Source organism: Puma concolor, chromosome E1 (assembly GCF_028749965.1).
Source record: "Puma concolor isolate L17-30 chromosome E1, mPumCon1.1.hap2, whole genome shotgun sequence".
Taxonomy (NCBI): Eukaryota; Metazoa; Chordata; class Mammalia; order Carnivora; family Felidae; genus Puma; species Puma concolor.
In genome coordinates this window covers 12,460,262-12,485,286 of record NC_141680.1, presented here as the reverse complement: position 1 = coordinate 12,485,286, position 25,025 = coordinate 12,460,262, and the positions used below count along the sequence as shown (strand labels likewise).

Genomic DNA, 25,025 nt, shown 5'->3' with positions numbered 1-25,025 from the left:
TCCTAAGCACCTGCAAGTCTAGGAATGACAGACTCTGAGCCAGCCACTTGTCATCTCACTTTTAGTGCCTGGTCCGCTGCTCTGGGCTCTGTGGTTTTGTGGGCAGGGAACACTGGCGTGTGTTTGCTGTCGGAGGTCCAGGCAGAAATCCTAAGCCTCTGCTCCGTGTATTTACCAAATCTGGCCTGAGGCCAGTCAGACCAGGCACTCTGGGCGCACTGACTGGGGCTGTCGAGGGGAAACGGCCACGGTGCCATCCAGATGGAGCTTTCACCTGACCAAGATATCTCTGTTCTGAGCCTCCCCTGCCAGGGATTCCGGGCCACTGACACAGTGCGGTTGACCTTAGTGTCCCCTGTGGCCAGGCACCCGGGCAGCCAGGATCTGCGCAGCAGCTCAGGCTGTGTGCTGTGGCTGCACAGATGCTGCTCTCTCCCCCAGGAACCAGGGCCGGCCAAGATGGCTGTCACCAGCAGCAGCAGCAGCAGCAGCAGCAGCAGCAGCAGCATCCCCAGTGCTGAGAAAGTCCCCACCACCAAGTCTACACTCTGGCAGGAAGAAATGAGGGCCAAGGACCAGCCCGATGGGAGCAGCCTGAGTCCAGCTCAGAGTCCCAGCCAGAGCCAGCCTCCCGCTGCCAGCACACTGAGGGAACCTGGGCTGGAGAGCAAAGACGGTGAGTGGGAATCCTGGGGCCCGACCTCACAGCTCTGCAACAGGCGTCCATCCCCACAGAGCTGGTGCTGGGAACTCAGGGACTGGTGCAGCCCAGTCCTAAGCCCTGGGCCTCAGGCTCTTTCACCTTCCGTGTCCGTCAGCCCTCGGCAGGGGCCTGGCCTGGGTGGGCCTGGGATTCTTGGACGCCGGCCTTGGCCTCGCCCCTCTAGCTCTTCAGTCCCATCTGTAAAGGAGGAAGACAGCACCTGCTCCGTCAGCCCCAGGTGGGTGTCGTGAGAATCAAACTGCTCCGGGACGAGGTCTGTGTACCAGGAGGGCTTCCTGTCACAGTGGCTGCATTGTGTTCATGGCCTAGTTGACCCTGGCAGCCCAGCGTGTCCTGAGAGCAGCACTCGTTAGGGCAGCCTCGTCCTTCTCGCTGTCCCATCCTGCCCAGCCCCTGGGCGCACGCAGTAGGGAAGAGGGTGCTCTGGAGGCTTTGCTGTGCTCCCTTCACTTAGCGCTTTGGAATTACCGGAGCAGAGGCAGGGAGGCACCGTTTGCCTCCCTGGCCTGGGCCCTCGAGGGCTCCGTGTGACATAGGCTGGCCTCTCCCATTTTTATTTTGTCCAGCTCATTAAAGACAAGACAGTTAGGACTGACCCAGTTCATTCGGGCCAAAATACGTTTTGCCTCAGCTCTTCATGGGTAGCACCCATCCATTCCCCTCGTTCCTGCAGAAGTCCCCTGCCTCTGCCGTCCCCAGATGTGCTAAAAGGCCGAACGGCTACTTGGCCATTGGTTTCCTCCTTGATGCTTGCTAAGAAGCGGTTGTTGGTGGGACCTCTCTCGGGGGCGAGGGATCCTGCTCCCCCAAAAAGCCCTCCAACTAGAAGCTCAGGGACCCCCAGGCAGTCTAACAGGGGCAGCCAGGTTAGGAGAGAGATGGATGAGGGACTTGTGTGGGAAGGGTATTTCATTCCTGTCCCAAGGTTCTGCAGTAGGGCGAGCCATATAGGACTTTAAAAAGTTCCCAGAAACCAAAGATGGCAGCAGGCTAAGTGTGTCTCCCGCCTCCCTTGTCTCTTCCAGAGGAGAGCGCCATGAGCAGCGACCGCATGGACTGTGGCCGCAAAGTCCGGGTAGAGAGCGGCTACTTCTCCCTGGAGAAGACCAAGCAGGACTTGAAGGCCGAGGAGCAGCAGCTGCCCCCGCCGCTCTCCCCTCCCAGCCCCAGCACCCCCAACAACAGGTATAGTGGCCCCGGACCGCCCTCCCAGGAGCTTGGTCATCCCCTTCCTTCCCCAGGTTCTCGACCCCCCGGCCGAATTGTCTGCGGCAGCTCCCGTGGCTCCCTGGACGTGGCCAGCCGGCCCCCCGCCCACACGGACTCCAGCAGCGCTGGGGGGCGGGGAGCAGAGAGACTGGGGCGCACCTTTGCCTTTAAAGCCAGCAGGCAGTATGCCGCCCTGGCCGACGTCCCTAAGGCCGTCAGGATCAGCCACCGAGAAGCCTTCCAAGTGGAGAGAAGGCGGCTGGAGCGTAGGACTCGGGCCCGGAGCCCTGGCAGGGAAGAGGTGGCCCGTCTGTTTGGCAACGAGCGGAGGTAAGGAGGGGATTAGAGGGCCACATGTGCACAGACACGCGCCCCTCCTTTACACAGTCTCTCTCTCTCTCTCTCTCTCTCTCTCTCTCTCTCACACTCACACACTCACACACACACACACACACTCCTGTGTTCTTTTACATGCTTTTGACATGTCTCCTCACACACACTCTCATGCACACATTTCCTCTCCTCACCTCACACATGCATGCACACGTTCCCAAAGCATTCCTTGGGGGAGCACACTTGTTCTCCCTTTCTGTTCAGAGTGTGTGGGGAGCCTTCCCTTTTTGAGCCTGGGCTCTGATCACAGAACTCAGCCCCCGGTAGCCAGAAATGTAGAATCCCTCTCTGGACACCCAGAGATCTGGGCCAGAGGCCAGCTGCTTCCTGTGAGTGCCTCCTGGCACTGATACATTAAGGGCCGCTGGGCCTTATGTGGCTGCATCTGTTCTTTCCTGGTCCATTTCTGTTCTCTGAGGTGCCTGTGGAGGCAGGGAGAGCCCAGAAGTGTAGGGGCTGGCTCCCCTTGCCCTTACGCCCCTGGCACGGGTGGAGGGCACCGAAGGAGGTGGGGTGGGCAGCCACGGGAAGTCACAGGGAAGCTGAGGTAGCCTGTGAGGTTACCGAGCGTCCAACAGCATCGCTCTTCATCCGGGCTTGGCTGAAACATGACATGGGGAGGCTCACAGAACCACAGCTTCCTGGGGAGAGACAGGGTTTAGAGATGAGAACTGGGACAGGGCCTGGGACAGAGGCATGGAACTCAACTGTGGTGTGAAGAGAGGAGGGCTCTGTCCTCCTTTTCTCTTGTTCCACCGGCCCTGTGCTTCCCAGAGAGCCGTGGAAAGAGCTTGGTTCCATCTCTGAGGCCCTGACCCGGATCACGGCACTGGAGTGCCCCCTTCCAGTAGCAGCTTCATCCCTGAGTCTGTAAACAGAGCCTTGACAACAGGGGTCTCACCCGGGTCCGGGGGTGAACTGCTGGAGGTCCACGAACCCCCCTAAATGATTGGAGAGTCCATATGTACATTTTTCTGGGAAAAGAAAATCCGAAATTTTCATTAGGTTCCCGAATGAAACCTCTTTCCGAAAAAAGAGGTTCAGACTTAAATTCCCAAAGCATTCCCAGAATGTCCTCCCCACCCTGCCGAAGCCTAACTAAAGCTCAGAGTCGGCATGCTGAAGAGACAGGCCAGGGTGGCGATGAGCTCCCCTCCTCGAGGGGCCGGCTGTGAGCAGGGTGCCTTTCTCTCCTGCTCCCTTTTCTTAATACCCACCTGCTCTCCCAAAGCCCCAGGTGGGAGGGACCTGTGCACTTGTGGGTCCACCTCCAGAATAAGGAGGAGATGCCCAGAGTTGTTGGTCTTGAGAAGAAAGCAGATGTGCCTGATTCCTAGGCAGAGGGAGAAGGAAGCTGACCTGATGCCTGGGAGGCGGCCTTTAAGCCCTGGCTGTCTTCTTGTTTGATTAGCAACCCCAAGAGGTGCCTGGGTCACACACAGAGATGGGGCCTCAGAAGCAGGGTGACTCCTCACAGGAATAGCCTGGTGTAACAGAGCTAAGCTGCACATCCCCACCGGGCCCTTAACCGGAAAGACCCTGCTCCCATGATGTGACCCAGGATGGGACCACAGCTGCCCTTAAAGCAGTTAAGTAAATACATAAGTTGAGAGGGCTTGCCAGAGACTAGGAGGCCTGTGGGCCAGAGCAGAGGAGGCTTGCACTGGCCGGCAGGCAGGCTGTGGATCCTGGAGGCTCCCGAGTGGGCAGCTGTGCCCTGGTTCAGTGGCAGACCGAAGAATGAACGTTCAGCACACCTGCTTGGCTTTGAACTTGTTCTTGTCTAGTAGCCTGGGGTAGATGGCATCTCTGGGGCTTTCCTCTCTGCATGCTCCTTGCCACCATGGAGATGGGTTTCCACCTGGCGTCGGCACCCCTGGAGCCCACCCGCTCTGCGTCCTCACATTGTAATGTCACTTTCTTACCCTAATGACATCTGACTGGCTGCTGTCACTTTGCTAGGCCTGCACTCTAGCTCACCCTGTGCTTGATTGGATCCCTGCGTCCTGGTTGAATAGAGCAGAACCCCATATTGGCAGGACGTCGGCCACAGCTGAGCCAGGCTGGCCCGGGAGCCAGGTTGGGGGGGGCACAGTGGGGGGTGGTCACCTGACAGGCCAAGGCCCTGAAGCAATCCTTTATGGGCCGCTCAGATTGCTCTTCAGATTTGCTCCAGAGCTTTTCAGATGTTTCTTGGATGGTGACTCACTGCCAAACACGCATGGGGGAGGCCATATCCCTTGTTAAACTCTTGGTGACTGACACCAGGACCAGGTCTTTTGTGGTCCTGCCCCTCACCTGGGCCGGGAACCTGGAGAGGTCAGGCGGGGCACGGGTGCAGGTGCCTCCTCTCTGTCAGCCAGCCCAGGGGGACGTTTTCTGCCACACCTGCAGTACCTCAAGGGAACCAGTTTAAAAGCGTCTCACTCACCTTGCAAAATAAGCCATGGCTGACCTCACCAGAAACCCCCTCTGTGTGGAGAGGCCGCGTCAAGTGCCACTCTCCTTTCCTCATCTGACTCCTCTCTCTGCAGCCCTGGCAGACCGGTGGCTCGTGAGCCGCAGGTGACTCGGTGGGGCGCCGTTCCGTGCAGCCTTCCCAGGGCTCTCTAGGCCCCGGGGTCAGTTGGAGGGGCTCCCCTTCTGCAAGTGGTGGTACCTGGGTCTGTGCGTGGGCCTGGAACCTCCAGGGTGGTGGCGCCTGGGGCCCCATCCACCCAAGCAGGCTGAGCGCTTGCGAGAGCTTCCTGTGGCTCCCAGGAGCTCCCGCTGCTGCCCGCGCTGCCTGCGCTCGCTGCACACACCCTCTCTTGCCGCCTTCCCTCAACCGCCGCTGCCTGCTGCCTGCGCTGCTGGTTCTGGCAGGTTGGCCTGGGAGCCAGCTCTGTTCCTGGAGAAGGTTCTGCAGAGGTTTAGAGCCCCAGAGCTCCTGCTTTGTGTGTGAGCACAGAGAGGGGCAGAGAGCCCAGAGGACCCGAGAATTCTGCCCTTAGTCTTAAGCTTCTGGGATGAAGAAACCCTAAGAGATCCATTTTTACTGGTAACCCTTCTTGAGTCTCTTGGCGGGGTCTCAGGATTTGAGCCCATTTCCTCTTTTTCCTTCTAGAGTTAGATATTAGTCTCCCTTAGGTTTTTATCTTTGGGGCTCAGAGGCCCTTCACTTGCTCCCCTTGACTCTGCCACTAGTCCAGAATGAAAGTAAAAACCCTTCCTGTGGGGTGACCTTGGGGCACTTGCCTGGGTGTCCCTGAGAGGGCAGGCCTTGGTTTGGTGGCATGTCACGGTTGTAAAAAACAGAATTCAACTGAGTAAGCTTTAGAGATCTTATCGACTTTATCCAACAATTCATGAATCACACAGCATCTTGTCTATCAAATAGGAAGGAGCTCCGAAGAGCTGTACAAAATGAAAAACTTTTTATAGGTAGAAGAGAGAGGCTTTTATGGGCAGAAGAGGGTGGAACAAGGAAGTTAATAATAGCAAAGAGTGCATTGTTTTGGGCAAGGTCACCTTCCTTTGAGGGACAGCAGGGGTCTTATCAGGTAGATAACTCACTAGTGCTGACTAGGTAATTCCAAATTTACTGGTTTAAGATTCCTTGCCTGGGAGAGGTTGAAACTGTAATTAAGTTAGGGATTAACCACTATTTGGTGACTTGGATTTAGCACAGGTGACTTTATTCTGGGTCTGTTGTCTTTTTTTCTTTCTTTTCTTTTTTTAAAGCAGTCTCCTCCTCTTATTTAAAAAAATTTTTTTACTGTTTATTTCTGAGACAGAAAGAGACCGAGCATGAGTGGGGGAGGGGCAGAGAGAGAGGGAGGCACAGAATCGGAAGCAGGCTCCAGGCTCCGAGCTGTCAGCACAGAGCCCAACACCGGGCTCGAACTCACAAACCGCGAGATCATGACCTGAGCCGAAATCGAACACTTCACTGACTGAGCCACCCAGGCGCCCCAGGAATCACTTTTTTAAGTGAAGTTGCTTTTTCAGTGATTTAATGTAGCCAGGTGTCAACTTCCCCAGAAGTATGAATCCAGGTGCGGTAAGTGGCATTGACCACAGCACAGACATTTTCTTATTTAGCTGAAAAATAATCAAGGGATATCCTATTACCAAGAACAACCTTGGCCTTCCAAAGATGGGTACTGCTAGTGAGATCTTTTTGTAATGGGGGACAGATCTGACTTAGATAATCACAAGAACACCAGAATGCAAATGTACTGTGATTTGCTTAGGAATTTGTATCTATTGGGCGAGTACAATTATAATTGTACAAAGGTGAAAACAGGGCACTAGATGTTCTGGATGTAAAAGTCAGATTCTGTAAGTGACTCCTAAGTTCAGGGGATGTGTCAAGTAAGCCTAATTAGTGAACATCTCTCTTTTAAAAGGAGAGAGAGCAAATCTTTTATGATTTTTAGAGATCCTCTGAAAAATCCCAAAGTTACTGCTAGGTCAAGAAGACTTGGTTTAGAATTGCATTTTTGAGAAGTTCGTCAAAATACCAAAAGGTTTTAAAACACTTGGTCACATAGGATCTTAGATCAGTAGGAAACAACACTCCGTTATCACTTAACCAAAGTGGCAGTTATAGACTTTATAGGCAAATACAGAAAGTTACATGATTGTAAAACAACAACAACAAAAGCCCTAAGCTCTTTTAATAGAGGATTTCTTCAGTAATCAAAGACCGCATGAAACACAGGACATTATTTTGATAAGACACAAAATCTTTGTTTTCTCAGCAGGTTAATTAAAAAGTAAAAACCCCGTCACAACTTCTTATCAATAGCAGACCAATACTCCTAGAAAATTTTGTCCTTATTTTAAGAGAGAATACCAAATTCTGATACTGCACCACCTTCCTTTTGAGGTTAATAGTTATCTTTTTTCTTTTCAGTTCAAGTTCATTTTAATGTTAGCTTGACCATGTATAAAATTCTTTTCCCAAGATTCCCCTTCCACAGACCTTCTCTAGTTTTCTTGTCCTGTTTTTTTTTTTCTCTTTTTCATTCTGAAACAACTAGTCTCACTTTGGGATAAAATTACTTTCTTTTCCTTCAACAAAAATTGATCTCCATTCCTCATGTCTTCTTTTACCCGAAACACACATCCTGCATGTGTTAGAATTGTTATCCCTTAAAAACTTAATATCTTGTGAAAATAAAGTAGTAAATAATTGTGAACTGTCTTATGTTAGCATTCTGTGCCTGGCAAATGTATAAATACATTTTGTATTTTCTGGAAACATGCTTTCTCATAATAGATTTTTTTAGTGTAGCACAAAATATGTTTAATAGACCCAAATCTCTTTAATTTCTTTATAATAAGCAAAAAAGGAGATAAACCAACGTTCAGTAATTGTTTCAGTATTTTATTTGGAAGTGATCTAGGCATTCAGTGCCTACTACTCATTTAATTTAGTAAAACTCTTCAGATTTTTAAGTTACCAAAAAGATTTAGGGAAACCATTTAAGTAGGCATATCGAAAATATACTTATTGCTGAAAAGTTCGCCTAAAATTGCATATCTCAGTTCATAGATCAGTTGTGTTTAGACTACCCATGAAGACTTTGTGAAATATTTGGACAAAGTCAGCCAGCAACGTCTGTTATAACATAGACACCATGAGGTTATTTGACCAGTAAACCTAGATAGAGTAAAAGTTGTGGAAAGGTATTATAGTTAATGCTGATAACTCTGAAGACACGTCTATTTTAACTAAATTAACACACTTAAATCAGTGTTAATACCAAATATTTTCCTAGAGCACATGAATCTAAAAAGCATTAGGTTACTCTCTGTTGTAAGTTTTAGAATATTGTTAGTACTTAATTCATATAAGTACTTAATTTTCTTGAAGCCAATTAAATAGAGCTCTTTTCTTTCTTTTTAATTTTTTTTAATGTTTACATTTGAGAGAGAGTGTGTGCGCGGGAGCGTACGCAGGGGAAGGGCAGAGAGAGAGAGAGAGAGAGAGAGAGAGAGAGAGACAGAGGCAGAATCCAAAGAGAGAGAGAGAGAGAGACAGAGGCAGAATCCAAAGCAGGCTCCAAGCTCTGAGCTGTCAGCACAGAGCCTGACGTAAGGCTCAAGCACATGGACCATGAGATCATGACCTGAGAGAGCTCTTTTACAAATTAATTTTGGCAGTATCATCTATAGGTAGAAAATACACATGTACGTGCGCGCGCACACACATACACACACACCTTATAGCTTCCATTCTAAAATTTTAGCCGTGGAAAGATACATTGATATAAAATGCACTGGTTATAAGTTGGATCCAGATTGTGTTTCTGGCAGATGAAATAGGGTTACCTGGTCAGATGGCAAGAGCTTTTTATTTTTATGGAGAAGACACTTAACGATCTTTCGTTTACTCATGTTCCAAATAATCTTTCCCCCTTTTGCTTTTCTGGTAAGAATTCCCTCCCTGGAGTTGGTATTTCAAAGAGTAGACCCTTAGATAAGAGGTCCCAGAGAAGACCAGGTAGAACATTTACATCACAAAGGCACAAGGAAAGAATATAAAGGCTTCCAAGAAGGCCTTTTGTTTCCTGAGGCCAGAATTTTTACAATACTTTACAAGCCTTTGGAGATCTGTAGAGGAGGTTTTGGTATTGGTGAAAAAGGATAGACGGACTGTGAAGTGTTTCTAGAGCCGAATTTCTGGTTTTGTGAACAATTGCTCTAATTCCTCAAAGATTTCTGAGTTTTGACTTAAAGGGTAACGTAAGTCGATCCACCCGTGCAGCTACGTTATCCTCAGTTTGCTTCTGTGTATCAGGAAGGAGATTTCCAACTTGGGTGGAAATCAAAAGATTTCTGTGTTCTGGATTTAGAACTGTTTGTCTTTGGAATGTTCTAATATATCCTTTCACAGAGGTTTCAGATACTTTCTTTTCTTCTGGTACATAGTTTCATTCTAGCTTAAGGGAGAAGGCCTAAACAACCCTATCAGGCTCTGGTTATCCGCTTCCAACTTGGCTGACTTGTAACCACAGAACCACTTAAAAACTTGTTTTAAATATCTTGCCACTTTTCAGCCAGGACAAACAAATGTTTCTGGCAGTATTGAACAACTCCCCGTCAATGTAAGTGGGGACTCAAAGAGGATGTAAAGGATACTTACTACCTTCCCAAGATCCAGGGTTTCTCTCAAAGAGAGCCAAAAAGAACCAGCAACCTGTATGCCCCATCCGGGCCGAAAACTAAGCCAAGTTCTTAGGACACAAAACAAGCAAGAAGGTAGTAGCTGTCCCTGAAGAGACGATCAAGAGCCAGTGGGTTTGGATTTGGAAAGGAAGGGAGAGTGTGAAATTTTATTTTGGTCTCTCAATTGGGCATTCAGGAGAGCTGACTCAGGTATGAATTCTCACTGTCTGGCTTCTGCCAATTCTCCCAGGATCCCCTCTGTAGCCTCTCTTATCTGCCAGAATTTGGCAAGGTTTTTCATTAATTTTAGTTTCCGTTGGCTGTTTCAGAGAATAATGTAGCAGTTTACCAGGGAACTCCCCAGAGTCCCACCACCTCTGGGAGGGTCCATATGGGCAACTCCTTCAAAGGCAGATTTGAAAGTATTCAAGTTGGTGTTGAGGGATTTACCCAAAATGTTTGAGGACAACATTTTTTCTGATGGTCCAGTTGGTTACAAATGAGATACTCATTTCTGAGCCAGTGTTTTGATGTTAGACTCCTCGGAAGGTGTAATGGGAGAGGCCTGTGTGTTGTTTTAGATACCTTCTGTGTCTTTAATTTTTCATTAGCCTTTACAACAAAACTTTCAATGAAACTGTTTTGGAGTCTTGAAGCCTTTGGAAGCTTCTGCATACCAATTAAAATAAGTATCCCATTCTGTTTGTCTGATTAGGAACCCCTGCTTTTAAGTGCACTTCTTAAATAAATGATCTTGTCTAACTGGGACACTCCCATAACAGCCCCTGTGATTCTTGGTTGTCTTTAGTAAGATTTTGCATTTTTGTAGGTATCTATAGTTCCTGGCCCTACAGTTCTTAAGCCATAAAATAAGTGTAAGTGTGCTGGAAGTCAGCGTGTTCAACTATAGAATTTAAAGATCCCGTTTCTTCTAGCTAAGTCTTCGAGTCTCACAGAAGCAAATTGATGCCTAAAAGGGATGTGCTGCTGCGTTGGGAATGGTGTGGTGTTTTACAGGGTACCTTGTTGCACGGAAAGCTTCTTGAGGTTGGCAGGTGACCTAGTGTCGCTCTTGTGTCCATCCATGACCAGCCTATCTTGACATGGGAGCCTTAGAGTTAGGTGCCGAGCCCTCCTAAGAGTTTTTAAGTGCTCAGCCTGTGCCCACCGGTTTTGTAGCTTTTGGCTTCTGAGATTCTCATTAGCAGTAGCCTTTACCTTCTGTGCACGCTAATGCACCAGCAGTAGCTGAGATATTTCTAACCAGTAAAAGGCTTTGTGTGCACCACCAGCAGTTCTCAACGTGGAACTGGGGACTAGGGAAGGTGCTGAAGCAGCGGACCCCAAAGAATGGGGACTGTGGACTAGGATTCCCATGAAATGGGGAATGCACACTGAACCATCAGAAGCCCCCAGTAGGGAATCTGAGTACTAAACCAAGGATGGGGGATTCCAGTCAAGTGGAATACTACAGACTGAACTAGGCACAGTTCCCAGCATGGTCCAGTCGAGTGGGGGACTGTAGGGAGCCAATTAGATCAGGAGCTCAACACGAAGAGAGCAGAGCTCAGAACCAAGAGGATCTTCCCATGGCCCTCGGAAATGGTGAGAAAGACCGAAAACTTTAAGGGTTCACAGGTACCACAGCTGGCTGTGTTTCTCGTTGTCCTTGAAGCTGTCCGAAGTTTCCTTTGAGTCCCACCACTGCCACCAAATTTGTAAGAACAAAATTCAGTAAATTTTAAATTTTAAAGCTCTTACTGGCTTTATTCAGTGATTCGGCATTCCATCCAGGAGATAGAAAAGAGCTCTAAGGAGCTGTACAAAATGAAAGACTTTTGTAGGCAGAAGGGAGTGGGAAAAGGAAAGTTACTGGCGAAACGTGCATTGTTTCAGGCAAGCTCACCTTCCTTTGGGGGACAGCACAGGGCTCTCAGGCAGAGCACCTCACTAGTGCTGACCAGGTAATTCCAGATTGGCTGGGTTAAGATTCCACTCCAGGGAGAGGTTGAAACTGTAATTAAATATCAAGTCTCAGTTTGGTGATGTGGGCTTAGCACAGGTGACCCCATTTGGGGCCTTGTCCCTGTTTTAAACAGTGCCTAGTCTCAGGCCCCCAAGGGTGAGGACTAGGCCTCAGCCCACGTGCCCCCCCTGGCCTCCCTGCCCTCAGCCACCATGGCGACTCCCTATGACTCAGGGACAAGGATGGTCTCCCCTTCTCAGTGATCACCTTGGGTTTTTGTTTCTTTAATTCTTTGGATAATTTTGATTTACCATTATTTGATTTTAAAAAGCAGTCCCTTTCTGTTTATTCATTTTCCAGCCTTATTTTCTTTCAGGTCTTGCCCCTCTCCACCTTCTCCTGCTGTGTCGCTGTGTGACGTTACTCGCCCTTCCTTCGCCTGCTTCGCTCCCATCTCAGCTCCGTCTCCAGCCGTAGATGGCCTGATGATGCGCCGGCCTTTCACACGAAATCAACTCGCTTTGTTTTTGTTTTAATTTGGTTTTTGATTCTTTTTACTGTTGGCAGAAACAGTGTTAATTCATGGGCCTTTTTCTTGCTAACTTTTGGTTGCCCTGGGGTGGGGGCTGCATCGTGGTCTGCTGAGGGTTGCAATGAGGACTGAGGCTGCCACCCTCCGAGGTGGTGGCTGCCTTCTGATCATGTCTGTGGCTCAGGAGAGGAGACCAGGCAATGAGCTGTGTGACCGCCAAGTGTGTCAACAGACCATGCAGGGGCTTCCAGCGTGGGGATAGAGGGCAAGGACAGGCTGGGGGGAAGGGGAGGCCCTTGCCCTTGAGCTGCTCCCAGCCCCTGCATGGCTTCCCCCTCCACGGTGGTGGGAGAGGGAGCTTGGGCCGGGGTGTCCGGTGAGCTAGCCAAGTGTCCTGTGTGCATAGGCCACACGCCCTGTGAAGGGGGAGGCCCAGGGAAGACTGGGGTGGGCCAGGCATGGCGGTATTGGCTGAAGGAGCCCTCTGTAACTGAAGACCAAGCCCGCCTCAGGCTGTGGGGGGACCCCGTCTCCCCCTCAGCAGCCCCGTGTCATCTCTTGTAGGAGGTCCCAGGTCATTGAGAAATTTGAGGCCTTGGACATTGAGAAGGCAGAGCACATGGAGACTAACTCGACAGCCGGGCCCTCGCCATCAAGTGACACTCGCCAGGGCCGCAGTGAGAAGAGGGCGTTTCCCAGGAAACGGGTGAGCGTCTGGGGCCTGGGGCCAGCGCTGAGGCCCAAGCAGTGCCACGTGCGGCCACTGGGGCGCCATCAGCATATGGCCCCACACCTCCTCACAGGGCCCCCAAACGCACCCGGATGCACTTCCACTGGGCTTCCTGTTCTCATTTCCTACTTGTTTGCTCATGTCTCTCCTCTCCTCCAGTTAGTGACTTTCTCGAGGGCGAGGCCTGCCTTCTGCGTCTTCCTGTCAGAACTTGACCCATCTCTGCTAAAGGCCAGTCTAGCAAGCCTTAGGTCCCAGCTCATAACCGAAGCTGCTCTCTTTCTCTTCGAGGCAGCCCGGCCGCGAGGCTGAGCACCTTCCTTCCTCTTTCTTTCGAGTGGCGGCCATTGCCCTCGCTTCTCTACTTAGTCCACAAGGCAGGTCTCTCTGAAATTCTCTTCCTCCTCCTCCTCCTCCTCCTCCTCCTCCTCCTCCTCCTTCTCCTCCTCCTCCTCCTCCTCCTCCTCCTCCTTCTCCTCCTCCTCCTCCTCCCAGGCAGCCCACCTGCCTCTTGTGGCCCTGCTGTGTCCGATCTTCATCTTCCTCCCCAGCCCCTGTCTGGGCTCATGAGGTGTTCTGCTGCTCGCTGCCTCAGAGCCTGGGGCTCTTTCTTCCGCGACCCCGAGAAGCCAGGGGATGGGGATGGGACCAGGAGAGTGACGGTGACTAGCGCATCCGAAAGAAAAGGCTGCTTTAACAACTAATGCGTCTTTGAACCCGCTGCGTGAAAGCGGAAGGAGCCGGACGAGGAGTCCCAGGACACTGGCTCCCGTCCCTGCTCTGGTCCAGACTTGCCTAGACAGAGCCCAGACAGAGTGCTTTCCTCCTCGCCTGGGAACATTCTTGACCCTCCCACAGCTCTGGCTCCTGGTTTCCCTGCTCCCCACCTGACTTTACTGGCTTGTACTGACTGGCGGCTGCTCTCTGCCACAGGACCTCCCCAGCGAAGCCCCCACAGCTCCTCTCCCGGACACCTCGGCCTCCCCCCTGTCTCCACACCGAAGAGCCAAGTCACTGGACAGGAGGTCCACGGAGTCCTCCCTGACGGTGAGCCCAGGCGCCCGCACACCAAAGCCTGGAGACGCCGCTCCTGCTGCTTCTGTCACTTGGGGTCACTGTCTGCTTATGTCCGTGCGTCCATGCTGGCTGTCCCCTCTGCACGGGCCTTTGTGTCTGTGCGTGGGAAGCAGATGCGGTGTTCCTTTTCCCTTTTCTGGATACATGGGCGTCCTGAGCTCTGAGGTCACAAGTAGAGGAGGCCACTTGGCCAAGGCAGCAAAATCCTGATTTCAGAAAACCAGGGCCACAGCAACAAGGAACCTCTGTTCTTGCTTTGGGTGTTTGTTTCTGTGACATTTTGGAGGCAGGAGCCCCTTCTTGCTGGGAGCCCTTGCCTCGTTCATGGTGTCTCGGGACAGGAGAGACGCCTTTGCCCGAGGTCACTTGAGCTGCAGCAGTGGAGGTGCAGGTGGGGAGTGGCCAGACGGGACCCTCGCTCCCTTGGGGAGCCGAGAGTGGCCGGCCAGAGGCCCCGGGAATGAAGGACAGCTATGCACATGGTGACCCGGGGCTCCTCTCTGCCTTGTCCGCGGTCTTCTGAGAAGTGGTTGGTGCCACTTCTACCCCTAGGGTGTGGAGCCACCAGCCACACACATGGAACTGAGCCAGGATAGGAGGGCTTCTTACCTGGAAGAGGGTTGTCTTTTCCTGGAGTCTGGGTGCTGCTCAGAGGTTTGGCACAGAGGCTCCTGGAACAACTCCCTCCCGGTCCTTCAGATACAGAAAGACATCACAGCCCGTTTCTGGTGGAGGTGGAGATATACCTGTAGAAAAGTGAGAGCAAGCACGTGGGCCAAGGGGAAGGATGATCCTCATCTCTTCAGGTGCCAACTTGACAGATGCCCAGCTGTGAACACAAGCAGGGCCCAGCAGGGCTGCGGGTGGGCCTAAAGTGCTTCCTTGGGCTGCTCCCCAGGCCCAGGGACACGGGTGCAGTAGAGCCCAGCGGGGCCAGCTCCCCCGATCTGTGGTCAGCTGTCCTGGGTTTGCATCTTGCCGAGAAACGGAGACTCAAACTCATCCTGGTAGATAGGTGGCCCCAAGGTCTCGGCAGGGTTGCTCCTGCATCTTGCTCAACGCCACGCTTGGTCTCCGCTCCTCCGTCTTCCTCTCTCCGCCTTCCTGTGGCTTCTGTGGGAACTTCTGATTTCTCCTTTTAGTGGTCACTGCAGGTTTTCCCCTTCGTGTGAAACACCGACTGACTCTCTCTCTGGGCCGCCCTCTGCTGCCGGGCAGGCTTCTGTCAGAGCATCTGGGCAGCCCAGCTGCTGCTGTGCCCGCAGGGCGCTGAGGCCATGCCCTTCCCTCCCCATCATCCCGCTGAGCCCGGCGTCTCCTTCCTTGAAGACACATGAATCTGTGGAGGGTTTGTGGGCAGCACCCACCTGGGCAAGGCAGGCCATCCTGGCTCGTCTGGCAGGTGGAGAAATGCCTCTTCCTGCTGCCCACCTCATGCGGACAGAGACACCTGCTGCCCCTCAGTCAGTCACCCTTTCCCCACGACTGAGATAGCTCAGAGTGCCTTCTTCTGAACTGTTCTTTTTTCTCCCTTTCTTAGCCTGACCTGCTGAACTTCAAGAAAGGCTGGCTGACCAAGCAGTATGAGGACGGCCAGGTGAGTGTGCAGGGCTGGGTTGCTGTGGCCCCTCAAAGACTGGGGAGCAGGGGTGGGGTCTGCCTGGCCTTGTCCCCAGCAGGGGTGGTAGCGCTGGCTCGATCCCCCACCTCCGGCATGACCTCTTGTGTGGTCGACCAGGACTGTGGCCAAGACCCCCATCTCCTCAGGGAAGTGGAGGTACACAGCCACCCCCACTCTCAGTTCTACAGTGAGAGGCAGGGGCCGCTGTAGAAGACCACCATCCTGCACCCAGCAAGGATCACAGCCTCAGGCTAGGGGAATGTTCTACAGCACTAGCTCCCTACCTGGTAGTCTTTCCTAAAAGTTCCCAGAGAGCCCAGGCTTCCCAGGAATGGGGGAGGCCTCTGGTGTTGTTGGCTTGTGGATGCGTCTGAGGCAGGCCACGTTGACAGCAACCAAGGGCTGCTAGACTCTGCCGGGGACTCCAGCTCAGCCGCGGTCCTGAGAGAAGCCAGTGTGGTGGTTCTTGCCGTCAGACTCCAGCAGGAAGAGCCATTTGCAGCTGGACCTGCCACCCCACCTCCACCCTGCTTGGGGCTGGAAGGCCAGGCCTCCAAGGAGGCGTGAAGAGGAGTTTGCTAGTTCCTACCGAGAGGCCCCGAAACCCTGCCCTCCTGAGCTCCCCTTCTTGCTTCCTGAGCAGCCGTGCCGAAACATCCTCTTTTTCTCTCTCCTCCATATCAATCCCCTTGGCCTTGCCTGAAGACTCAAGTCTCCCTCCTTGCTACTCACAGTGAAGACTTGGGAATCTGGCTGGCTGGTTTGCTCCTGCTGGCTGCAGGTGGGCGTGCCCCTCTGGTTAGCCAGCCAGTGGCTGTGGCTCACAGGCAGCCCCTTAGGATGGAGATGCTGTTTTCACAGCCACTTTCCAGCTCTGGGGGCCCAGCCCCCTGTCTGCAGCCTCTGGAGTTGAGATCGAGGACTGCGAAGCACTTTTCACCAGCCACACCACTGTGGGTTACAGAAAGCCCGTAGCCTGCGGCCCACCCCAGCTCTCCATGCTGCCTTGTCACGGGGGAGCCGCGGCTTAGCAAGTGCCCTGACGTCATGCGCGCATGGCTGCCTGCGGCCTGAGCAGAGTCCTGTGTGTGTCTGCCACTCGTGGGAGGGGCCGCCTGCCCTCTGCTTTTCCTGTGCTCTGGGAGGTGCCCCCAGGACTCTGGCTGTGGATTGCCTTGGAGCAGTAAATGTGCTGCATGGTAGTTGAGTCTGGTTTTTCCCTTCCCTTTTAGTGGAAGAAGCACTGGTTTGTCCTTGCTGATCAAAGCCTAAGATACTACAGGGATTCGGTGGCTGAGGAGGTGAGTGTTTTTGGCTTCCTTCCTAGTTGTAGAGACAGTTGAGTGGTCCAGGCGACACCCAGGAGCCCAAGGCTCCCAGACACTGCTTCTCTAGGCTGACATCCCCTCTGTCTATTGACAGGTGTCCGAGTGGCCATCTTGGGTTTTCTAGTGTAGATCTGGTGCGAAGTCTGAGCATAATATCATCAGCTTTTGATGTTCTTGTGACTGAGTCTTCCTGAAACGTTGGGCTGTTTTGAGTCTCTGCTTGAGGCACCTGGGTGCAGAGTGTTAGTGGCTTCTTTTTTCTCTGTTCTTTGAAAAAACACCGAAAGATGTCTTATTTTAAAACTCAGGATGAACAGTTTGGTTTTTTTCTACAAAGGTTTCGCGGAGAATTGAATGTCTTGAAACAGAACTAAATCTTGTTCTTTGTCTTCTGGACAAAGATGGGATGTGGCAAATGAATTCAGGTGGTCCAGTTGACTGTCCTGATTTCATGGTTGAAGACCAACCAGAAGGGGCTCTTTCTCTTCCTTAAAAAATTCTGTGTTTTTTGAGTTTTTTGAGTCTGTGTTCCTACCTTTTCCCTTGCATCCCACTCCAGGGATCCTTCAGATATATTCCCACATATAGCCCAAGGTTAGTCATTCCTGCACTTTTGTGGTAGCAGAAGATTGGCAAGAATCTAATATCCATCCTTAGCTCGTTATATACATTTACATAGCCTGAACGCCTACGGGCTGCAGCGGAGAGATGTTAGTGATACGGGATAGACGAGAGCAGTGTGGGCGGCAGGCCCCTGGTGCTGCCTGAAATCAAGGAACGCGGGAGCGTGTGGTTGGTAGTGTGTGCGTAGACCAGCAGTTCTCAGAGTGTGTGGTCTGTGGACCCCTGGAGACCCTTTCGGGGGGCTGACGGACCGGTATACTCAAAACTATTGTGAAAAAGTTAAAATGCCATGTAAAGTGTCAATTCTCGGATACTCATCTTTTCTGTATTCTGTGATTCAAAATGGGCAGTGAGCATAAGGTGCCTTTGCTGCGTAACAGAACGTAGTGGGTCCCTCGCTGGAAGCACCTGCACCCCGTCTGCGCTGCCAGACAGACTTCCCCTCGTGCTTCTCCTCGTGCAGTACTGCCTGCACTTGACAGAACAACTGACAGACAAACTGCTCATTCCGTTTTGGTGTCTGGCAGACATTTGCTTTAAAATGCACCAAGGGAGCCTATTCCTTCAAAGGAAACAATCCACTGTTTGTTGCCAGTGATACAGTTTGAGCTTACAAGCGAAACTGGAACTTTGGAAAATTCGTATTCATTGTCACAAACTTGACAACTTCCCTGTATTGACAGACTCTCCTAATGGAGTAGGTGGTCACACTAACAGATGTTTTGATCTGATGTAATGAAATGTGTCAACTTTTGGAAGATACACGTAACTTGGTATCTTCCAGATGACCGGTACGTAACGTTAGAAAATCATGCACGAGTAATAGAGCCATTCAGGGGGCAGGAGAAAACCATGGATTTTAATATAACAGTACGGAAAGGTCCTTGACAGGATTGCCGATTCCATTCTGCAGTTCACCTTTAAGAAAGTACGCCTTTTCACGATATATGTACATCAAACCATCATGCTGTACGTCTTCGGGTTATACAGTGATGTATGTCGATTATTCCTCAAAAGCAGGGGGAGGGGGGCAGAAACAACTATTAAAACATGTCTCCTTACGCTGGACTGTCTTCATATGCGGTTGACCCTTGAACAATGCAGAGGTTGGGTGTGCTGACCCCTCGCACAGTTGAAAACCTGCATATAACTTCTGACTCCCCCAAACCAAAACGTTTAACGGCTAATAGCCTGCCAATAGATTAACATATGTCTGTATGTTATGTGCAGCATATACTATATTCTTACAATAAAATAAACCAGAGAAAAGAAAAGGCTGTTAAGAAAATCCTAAGGAAGAGAAAATACACTTACAGGACTGTGCTACCTTGAAAACAATCCATGTATAACTGGACCCACACAGCTCACGTTGTTCGAGGGTCAACCGTACTTCAGTCAAAATGATACATCGAACAGGTTGAATGCAGCAACAGATGAGAGAATCCAGCTGTCCTTGGAAACCAAGCATTTAAAGATTTGCAAAAATCTCTTGCCGGCTTCAAAAATAATTTTTAATAGAAACTAAAATGGTTTACTTTTTTTTTCACGTTTATTTCTACTGTGTTCAATATCATCAGTAGACGAAACCCACATAAATGAAAACTCTTTGGGGTCCTCAGTTTTTAAGAGCATAAGGGTTCCGACCACACGTTTGAGAACCGTTGGCAGGGGTTGGATGTCTTTGGCAGGATGCTCAGGGAAATAGCCTCGCTGCTTCCAGGTAGCCAAAGATAGGCAGTGTCCTCACTTGTCAGTGGACATGCCCATGAAAAATAAAGCTAACGTGGAAATTCGCTTGCCTCAGTGTTGACTTTTACTTTCTAAATCTCCTAAGATCCTCTCCTGTTTCTCTGTAGGCTGCTGACCTGGACGGGGAAATTGACTTATCCACGTGTTATGATGTCACGGAGTATCCAGTCCAGAGAAACTACGGCTTTCAGATACATGTGAGCCTGGGGTAGAGCTTGGACACAGGCTTGGTGTGGAGGTGGGGGACACGGGCTTGACCCGCTGGGACATTTCTCCACAAACGTGGTGTCCTGGTCCAGGGACACCTGTGGATAAGCCTGACCTCTCACAGGCATGATCAGCATACATTCTTTTCTGTCAGCGTGAGTGCCTTGACCTGTGCCTTCCTGTGTCCTTAGCACCTCATCCCAACTCCAACTTGTGATCTGAACAAAACAATTAGATGTTAGCATCTTTAGCATCTTTCTTCTAAGTACCATTTAGAAGCTTTCTGTTACTGAAGGTTCTTTTTTTTAAATGCTGGCGTTGGAGAAAGACAATGGGATTGGGGAATAAAAATAGAAGCGTTAGTTAAGCCTTGAATACTAGGTTTTTACTGATTTGTTCTTTCATTTGGACATTTATCCATCTATTCATGTCTTTTGTTCCCCCATGATCTTGTGAGGGACTCAGGCAAGCAAGGCATTGCCCCTGCCCTCAAAAAGAAATATGATAGGAAAAATAAAATGATTCTTGGCCATTTCATTAAAGCTGGTGGTTTAAGGGCTACTTGGAGGCAGCCAGGCTCAAGATTAGGGCACAGTCGGGGCACCTGGGTGGCTCAGTCAGTTAAGCGTCCAACTTCAGCTCAGGTCATGATCTCGCGGTCTGTGGGTCCAAGCCCCATGTCGGGCTCAATGCTGACAGCTCAGAGCCTAGATCCTGCTTCATATTCTGTGTCTCTCTCTCTGCCCTTTCCCTGCTCACACTCTGTATCTCTCTTCTTCAAAAATAAATAATGCTAAAAAAAAGATTAAAAAGAAAAGGGGGGGGGCACAATCTCCAACTGGTGTATCTGCCTTCTGACACCAACTGCAAGATCAAGGGGTGCCCCAGACTACCCTCAGGCTCAACAATTAGCCAGAAAGACTCACAGAACATAGGAGCACTGTACATACAATTGTAGTGTTGTTGTAGCAGAAGGATAGAGACCAGAACAAGCCGGAGGAAGACACCTGGAGAATTGTACCGGGATGGCCCTAAACACAAACCTTCCAAGTCCTCGGGAATGTATTACCCTCTTGGGTGATGTGTGGCTCTACCCAGAGCTTCCAGCTCAGGAAGTTCACCCAGTCAGTGTCCAGAGTTTTTATCAAAGCTTCATGGTTGTTGCTGATTGAGTTAACTATCCATGTGATCGAGCGCAATTTCTGGCCCTCTCCCCAGACGTCGGCTGATTTCGTGTGTCCCAGAGCCCCAGCCTTCTCCCTTCACGGCTGGTCTTTCTGGAGTGACCAGCCCCCACCTTAAATAGGTTACTTCCCAGGAGCTGGGACAAATGCCAGACCTCTCTCTGGGCAGAGCTAATCCTTCTGTCACAAGAGCCTTAGGAGTGTGTGATGGTGAGCAGCTGGCCAGAGCTGCCACTGGGGGCTGGTTTCTCACAGGGAGCTAGAGGTCCAGGCAGGGGGGGTCACCTTTAACAGGCTCTCACCTTTAATTTTTTTTTTTTTTTTAATGTTTGTTTATTTTTGAGAGCGAGAGGGAAAGAGCGTGAGCAAGGGAGGGGCAGAGAGAGAGGGAGACATAGAATCCGAAACAGGCTTCAGGCTCCGAGCTGTCAGCACAGAGCCCAGTGCGGAGCTTGAACTCATGAACCGTGCGATCATGACCTGAGCCGAAGTCGGACGCTCAACTGACCGAGCCGCCAAGGCGCCCCAGCAGGATCTTGCCTTTAGATCTTTGCATCTGAAAGCTCAGTTGTATTTCTGGACTTAGAGTAGATCAGGCACATTGGGACTGACTCACATTAACCAACCCAGAGGAGGCCAAGGTTCAGACCCAAAGGCTGGAGAGTTCATTATAAGGCAAAATCCAGTCAGCAGCCCACCGGGCTACTGGTCGTGGCGTTCCTTCCATGTGGGGCAGCTGTGGGGACGCCACGTCCTAGTTGGAGGTTGCACTGATGACCTGGCACCAGGGCTGGAGCAGAAGCCGACAGATCTCGGCGGCCCATGCTGCCCTGCTGTGATGCTTTTCTGCCCTCGTACCCACAAGAGGAATAGACGGGCTTCGTGAGCCAACACGTCGGGCAGCCTTGGAGGCAGGGGTGAATTCTGGCTGTCTGGGCCCGTGCGGAGTCTCCCCACGGTCAGCCCTACCTCTCCGTTTCAAAGAGCAGTTTTCTCTGGGTGGGCATCCTGGGGGTGAGGAGTGTTTTATCACTAAGTCAGCGCCTCTCACTGAGCTCGTCACAACTTCACCGTTCTAGGGCTACTCTCAGTGAGGGAGGGTGGCTTCCAGGAGGGGCTCGGCCCGGGCCACTAGGCAGCTTTAGGGGGTTGAGAGACACAGTTGAGAGCTGAGCGTGCACGTGTTCTTGCCCGGCCGCCGGACCTGGTGGCACCCTCCAGGGAGCGGAGTGCAGAAGCCAAGTGAGGGTGACACATGGGAGCCCTGAGGGCCAGGTCGGGAGGCTGTCTTGTCCTGAGGTTGGAGGAAGCTCTAGAACGTGTTGGAGGGCGCAAGGCAGTTGTGCCTCAGTAAGACACCTCCAGCAGGACGTGCAGGGCACTTAGAAAGGTGGGAAAATAGAGGCAGGAGGCAGGCAAAGTGGCGAGAGGGCCCACGGTGGAAGGGTGCGTGGGCCGTGGCTCTGCCAGGTGAAGGAGGAGGCAGGTGTGAGGCCTCGCACCCCGGAGCACGGTGAGTTTTGTGCAGAAGTCGGGCGGTAGAGGCAGCTTCCCAGGAGGAGAGCCTCTGGAATTCTGGCCAGCAGTGTGTTTGAGGCCCTGGTGGACTCCCTAAGAGCATTAGATAGGAAGCCACGAGCATGGACCCGGTTGGGAAAGAGCTCACTGGAGGTGAGAGCTGAGCTCATGGGTGAGAACGTGCAGATCGCTGAGGTCAGACTCCAGAAGCACCCACACCTGGAGCGAGAGGAAGCAGAGGACCCAGGGGTGCGTGGGAGCCGGTCCCGGGGGCGTGAGGGGCCCGTGCTTCGGAGAGCTCTGAGCGGCACCCCGGCCTTTGGCGTACACGGAGGGGAAACCGAAGAAGAAGGAGAGATGAGCTGGGCGCGGGCCGTGTGCCGTCTGACTGGGCACGCGGGCGGGGGCCTGCGCTGGAGGAGGCGGTCGTGAGCAAGCTACGCTCTGCGGCGTGCTGGGTCAGCTCTCGCCGGGTCAGCTCGTGGTCTCTGGTATTTTGGCCCCTGGCTGTGCCGGCACCCATCCCCAAACCGTCGGGTGATTTCATCTTCCCGTCAGCTGAGCAGCTGGCGCGTCTCACAGGCCCGCTCGTGAGCCTGAGCAGCATAGCGAACAGTCCTGACACCCTCACTGTGTGACATGGAGCCTGGAATGCAGAAGCCGGAAACGGACTCCGCGAGACCACCACCTACCTGCGCTTCCTGCCCCTCCCCTTCTTGGGTGGTGCCAGGCAGGGTGGCTCAGTGACGCAAGGATTGTGTCCCAGAGGCCACCCTTCACTTGCTGGCCCTGCTGCCACTCTCAGCCCCTGTCTGGCTCCCCTCCCATAGCCTCTCCGTGAGGGACTGAGCGCCAGCCACCTCCTTTACCTCTCCAGAACCTCCCTCTTCTCTGTCACCATCTGGACCACTGCCCTAGCGGCCCAGCGGGTCTCCCTGCCCCTTCTCAGCCTCACCGTGGTGGCCCGTATCGTGCCCAGACCGCCTGTTAAGTCCCGTGCCTGCCACTCGTCTCCCGGTTGCCTGTGTACTTGCTATGTGTGGCTGCGTGGCACTGGGCCATGTCCCCGGCCCGGGGGTCCCCTTCCCACCCACCGTTCCCACACACTGGCTTTGTTGTCGGGTCGTGCCATCTCCTTCCCCTGTGAGCCCCTTGAAGAGCAGGGGAGCCATCTGGGTGCCGGGGACATTGTAGGCACACAGGAAACGGAGGGAGGTGGCTGAGTCTGCCATGAAAGCAGATTTGCTCTTTCCTTCCTTTACTTTCCGGCTCTTATTTGAGGGCCGGTGGGGTGCACACGGTGCTCCTAGGACAGCCACCTAGCTGGATATCCTTTGGGGGCTGGAAGGTGACAGTCACTGATAACGGCTCATCTTTTGTGTAGACAAAGGAGGGCGAATTCACGCTCTCTGCTATGACATCTGGAATCCGGCGGAATTGGATCCAGACCATCATGAAGCACGTCCACCCGACCTCTGCCCCGGACGTGACGAGGTAAGACCCTGGTGCCCGAGGGAGCCGCCTTCCCCTCTGGCCGCCGCCCCGCTCCCTTCCGAATCTGTGGCTCCTTTGGGACCCGAGCTCGCACCTGTCCTGGCACAGCCACCTCCTTCCACCCTCCGTCCCACCATCGGCTGGCCCCACACGGTCTCCCTTTGGCTTCCTGGTTTTTTGCCGCAGGTTACCTTTTCCTCCTTGAAGCCTGGCCGATGTAGCTGCACAAGTAGTGTCTGTGCCCCTGTTGGGACTGCACCTAGCAGGAGGAGCCCCTCTGGCCTGGGCGCTGGCAGCCCTGGAGCCACATTCACGGGCCACCAGAGCATGTCTTCTTCTTGGTCTTTTTGCTTCACTCCTACATCTGTTGGATTTGTACACAACCAGGAAAAACTTATTTGAGATTCCGCATTAGAGCTTGAGTTGAAAAACTCATTCCTCCCTCACGTTAAAGTCTCTGTGGTTTGTACCTCGTGATTTGCATGTCACATGCCTTCCTCCTCTGCTGTGAGGGTCAGAAACCCATTTTCATTTTAAAAGAAAGAAGGTTCTGGTGTGGGGGGCTGGTTCCATGATGCCCAGAACTTGAGCGTTCTCACCTGAAGACTTCAGAGCCCCATCCTTTCCTGAGACCCTCTTGTTCCCACGTTTCAGGGCAGGTAGTTTGAATGGCTCTTCAAGTGTCTTTCTCGTGTTGTTGGCCACTACTGGGCTGTGTGCCCCTCGGAGGCCTGGGGCAGCTGTGGCCATGCCAGGTCTCTGTCAAGGCCTTGCCTCCGTCCTGGTGACACTGCACCTCTTTGAACAAGAAGGGAGGAAGAGAGCGTTCTCTCTTGTGTTTATTGGCATTGTTAGTTCCTTCATTTATGAAATGAACAATTTTGAGTTGTTTCTGTCAGTAAGACCAGGCATTGGTGGCCAGGACAAGCTCTCAAGGGTCCTATTAGAGCTGGCGTATTTGTTAATGGGATGTCCCCTGCCTGCAGAGATGAAGGGGGCACTCTCGTCCTCACTGGGCCATGTCCCTTGGCGGCCTCTGGCTGCCCCCTGGCTCTCTCCCAGCCAGGAGCAGAGACTAAAGCTTTACAAGGTCAACACCCTGAGCACCTTGAGGAAGCCCCCATGGCAAAGCAAGAAAGGCACGTCGGGCTTCTCTGGCAAGGCTGCTGCCACGGTGACGTGGGTGGTGGACAAGAGAGGACCGTCCTGGCCCCAGCGTTCCCCTGCCTGCTGTGTCCTAGCCGGCGCTGGCTGCTTGTCCAGGGCCTGGCCCTGTGTGGGGGAAGTCACCTTTGGGATGTCACAGGGCAAGCATGTGGCTTTGGCCTCAGAACAGGTGTGAAGTGACACACTTGAGCACACGCGTGTGCACACGCCTCTCCTGAGAGGCACCTTCTAGGCTGACATTCACAGTTCCCTGCCGCAGTCCCGTGCTGGCTCTGTGCAGGACTGCAGGCCCACAGGGGCCAGGGCTTTTATTTGTGTGGGAAGGTTGACTTAGTGATTGTCTT

At 52.3% G+C, this 25,025-nt stretch overlaps 1 protein-coding gene across 6 annotated transcripts in view; it reads left to right on the top strand.

The window, feature by feature from the left end:
- MPRIP (myosin phosphatase Rho interacting protein) overlaps positions 1–25,025 on the top strand; it is a 146,349-nt gene that overhangs the window by 95,292 nt on the left and 26,032 nt on the right. For 3 of the 6 annotated variants that reach the window (XM_086686226.1, XM_086686227.1, XM_086686229.1), the window contains exons 6-13: positions 442–676; positions 1,750–2,263; positions 12,547–12,688; positions 13,646–13,759; positions 15,330–15,386; positions 16,643–16,711; positions 19,219–19,308; positions 23,405–23,514. In XM_086686226.1, coding sequence (XP_086542352.1) covers positions 442–676; positions 1,750–2,263; positions 12,547–12,688; positions 13,646–13,759; positions 15,330–15,386; positions 16,643–16,711; positions 19,219–19,308; positions 23,405–23,514 — 1,331 coding nt within the window. The remainder of the gene's footprint in view (positions 1–441; positions 677–1,749; positions 2,264–12,546; positions 12,689–13,645; positions 13,760–15,329; positions 15,387–16,642; positions 16,712–19,218; positions 19,309–23,404; positions 23,515–25,025) is intronic. The other 3 variants (XM_086686230.1, XM_086686232.1, XM_086686231.1) reach the window with 2 other exon arrangements.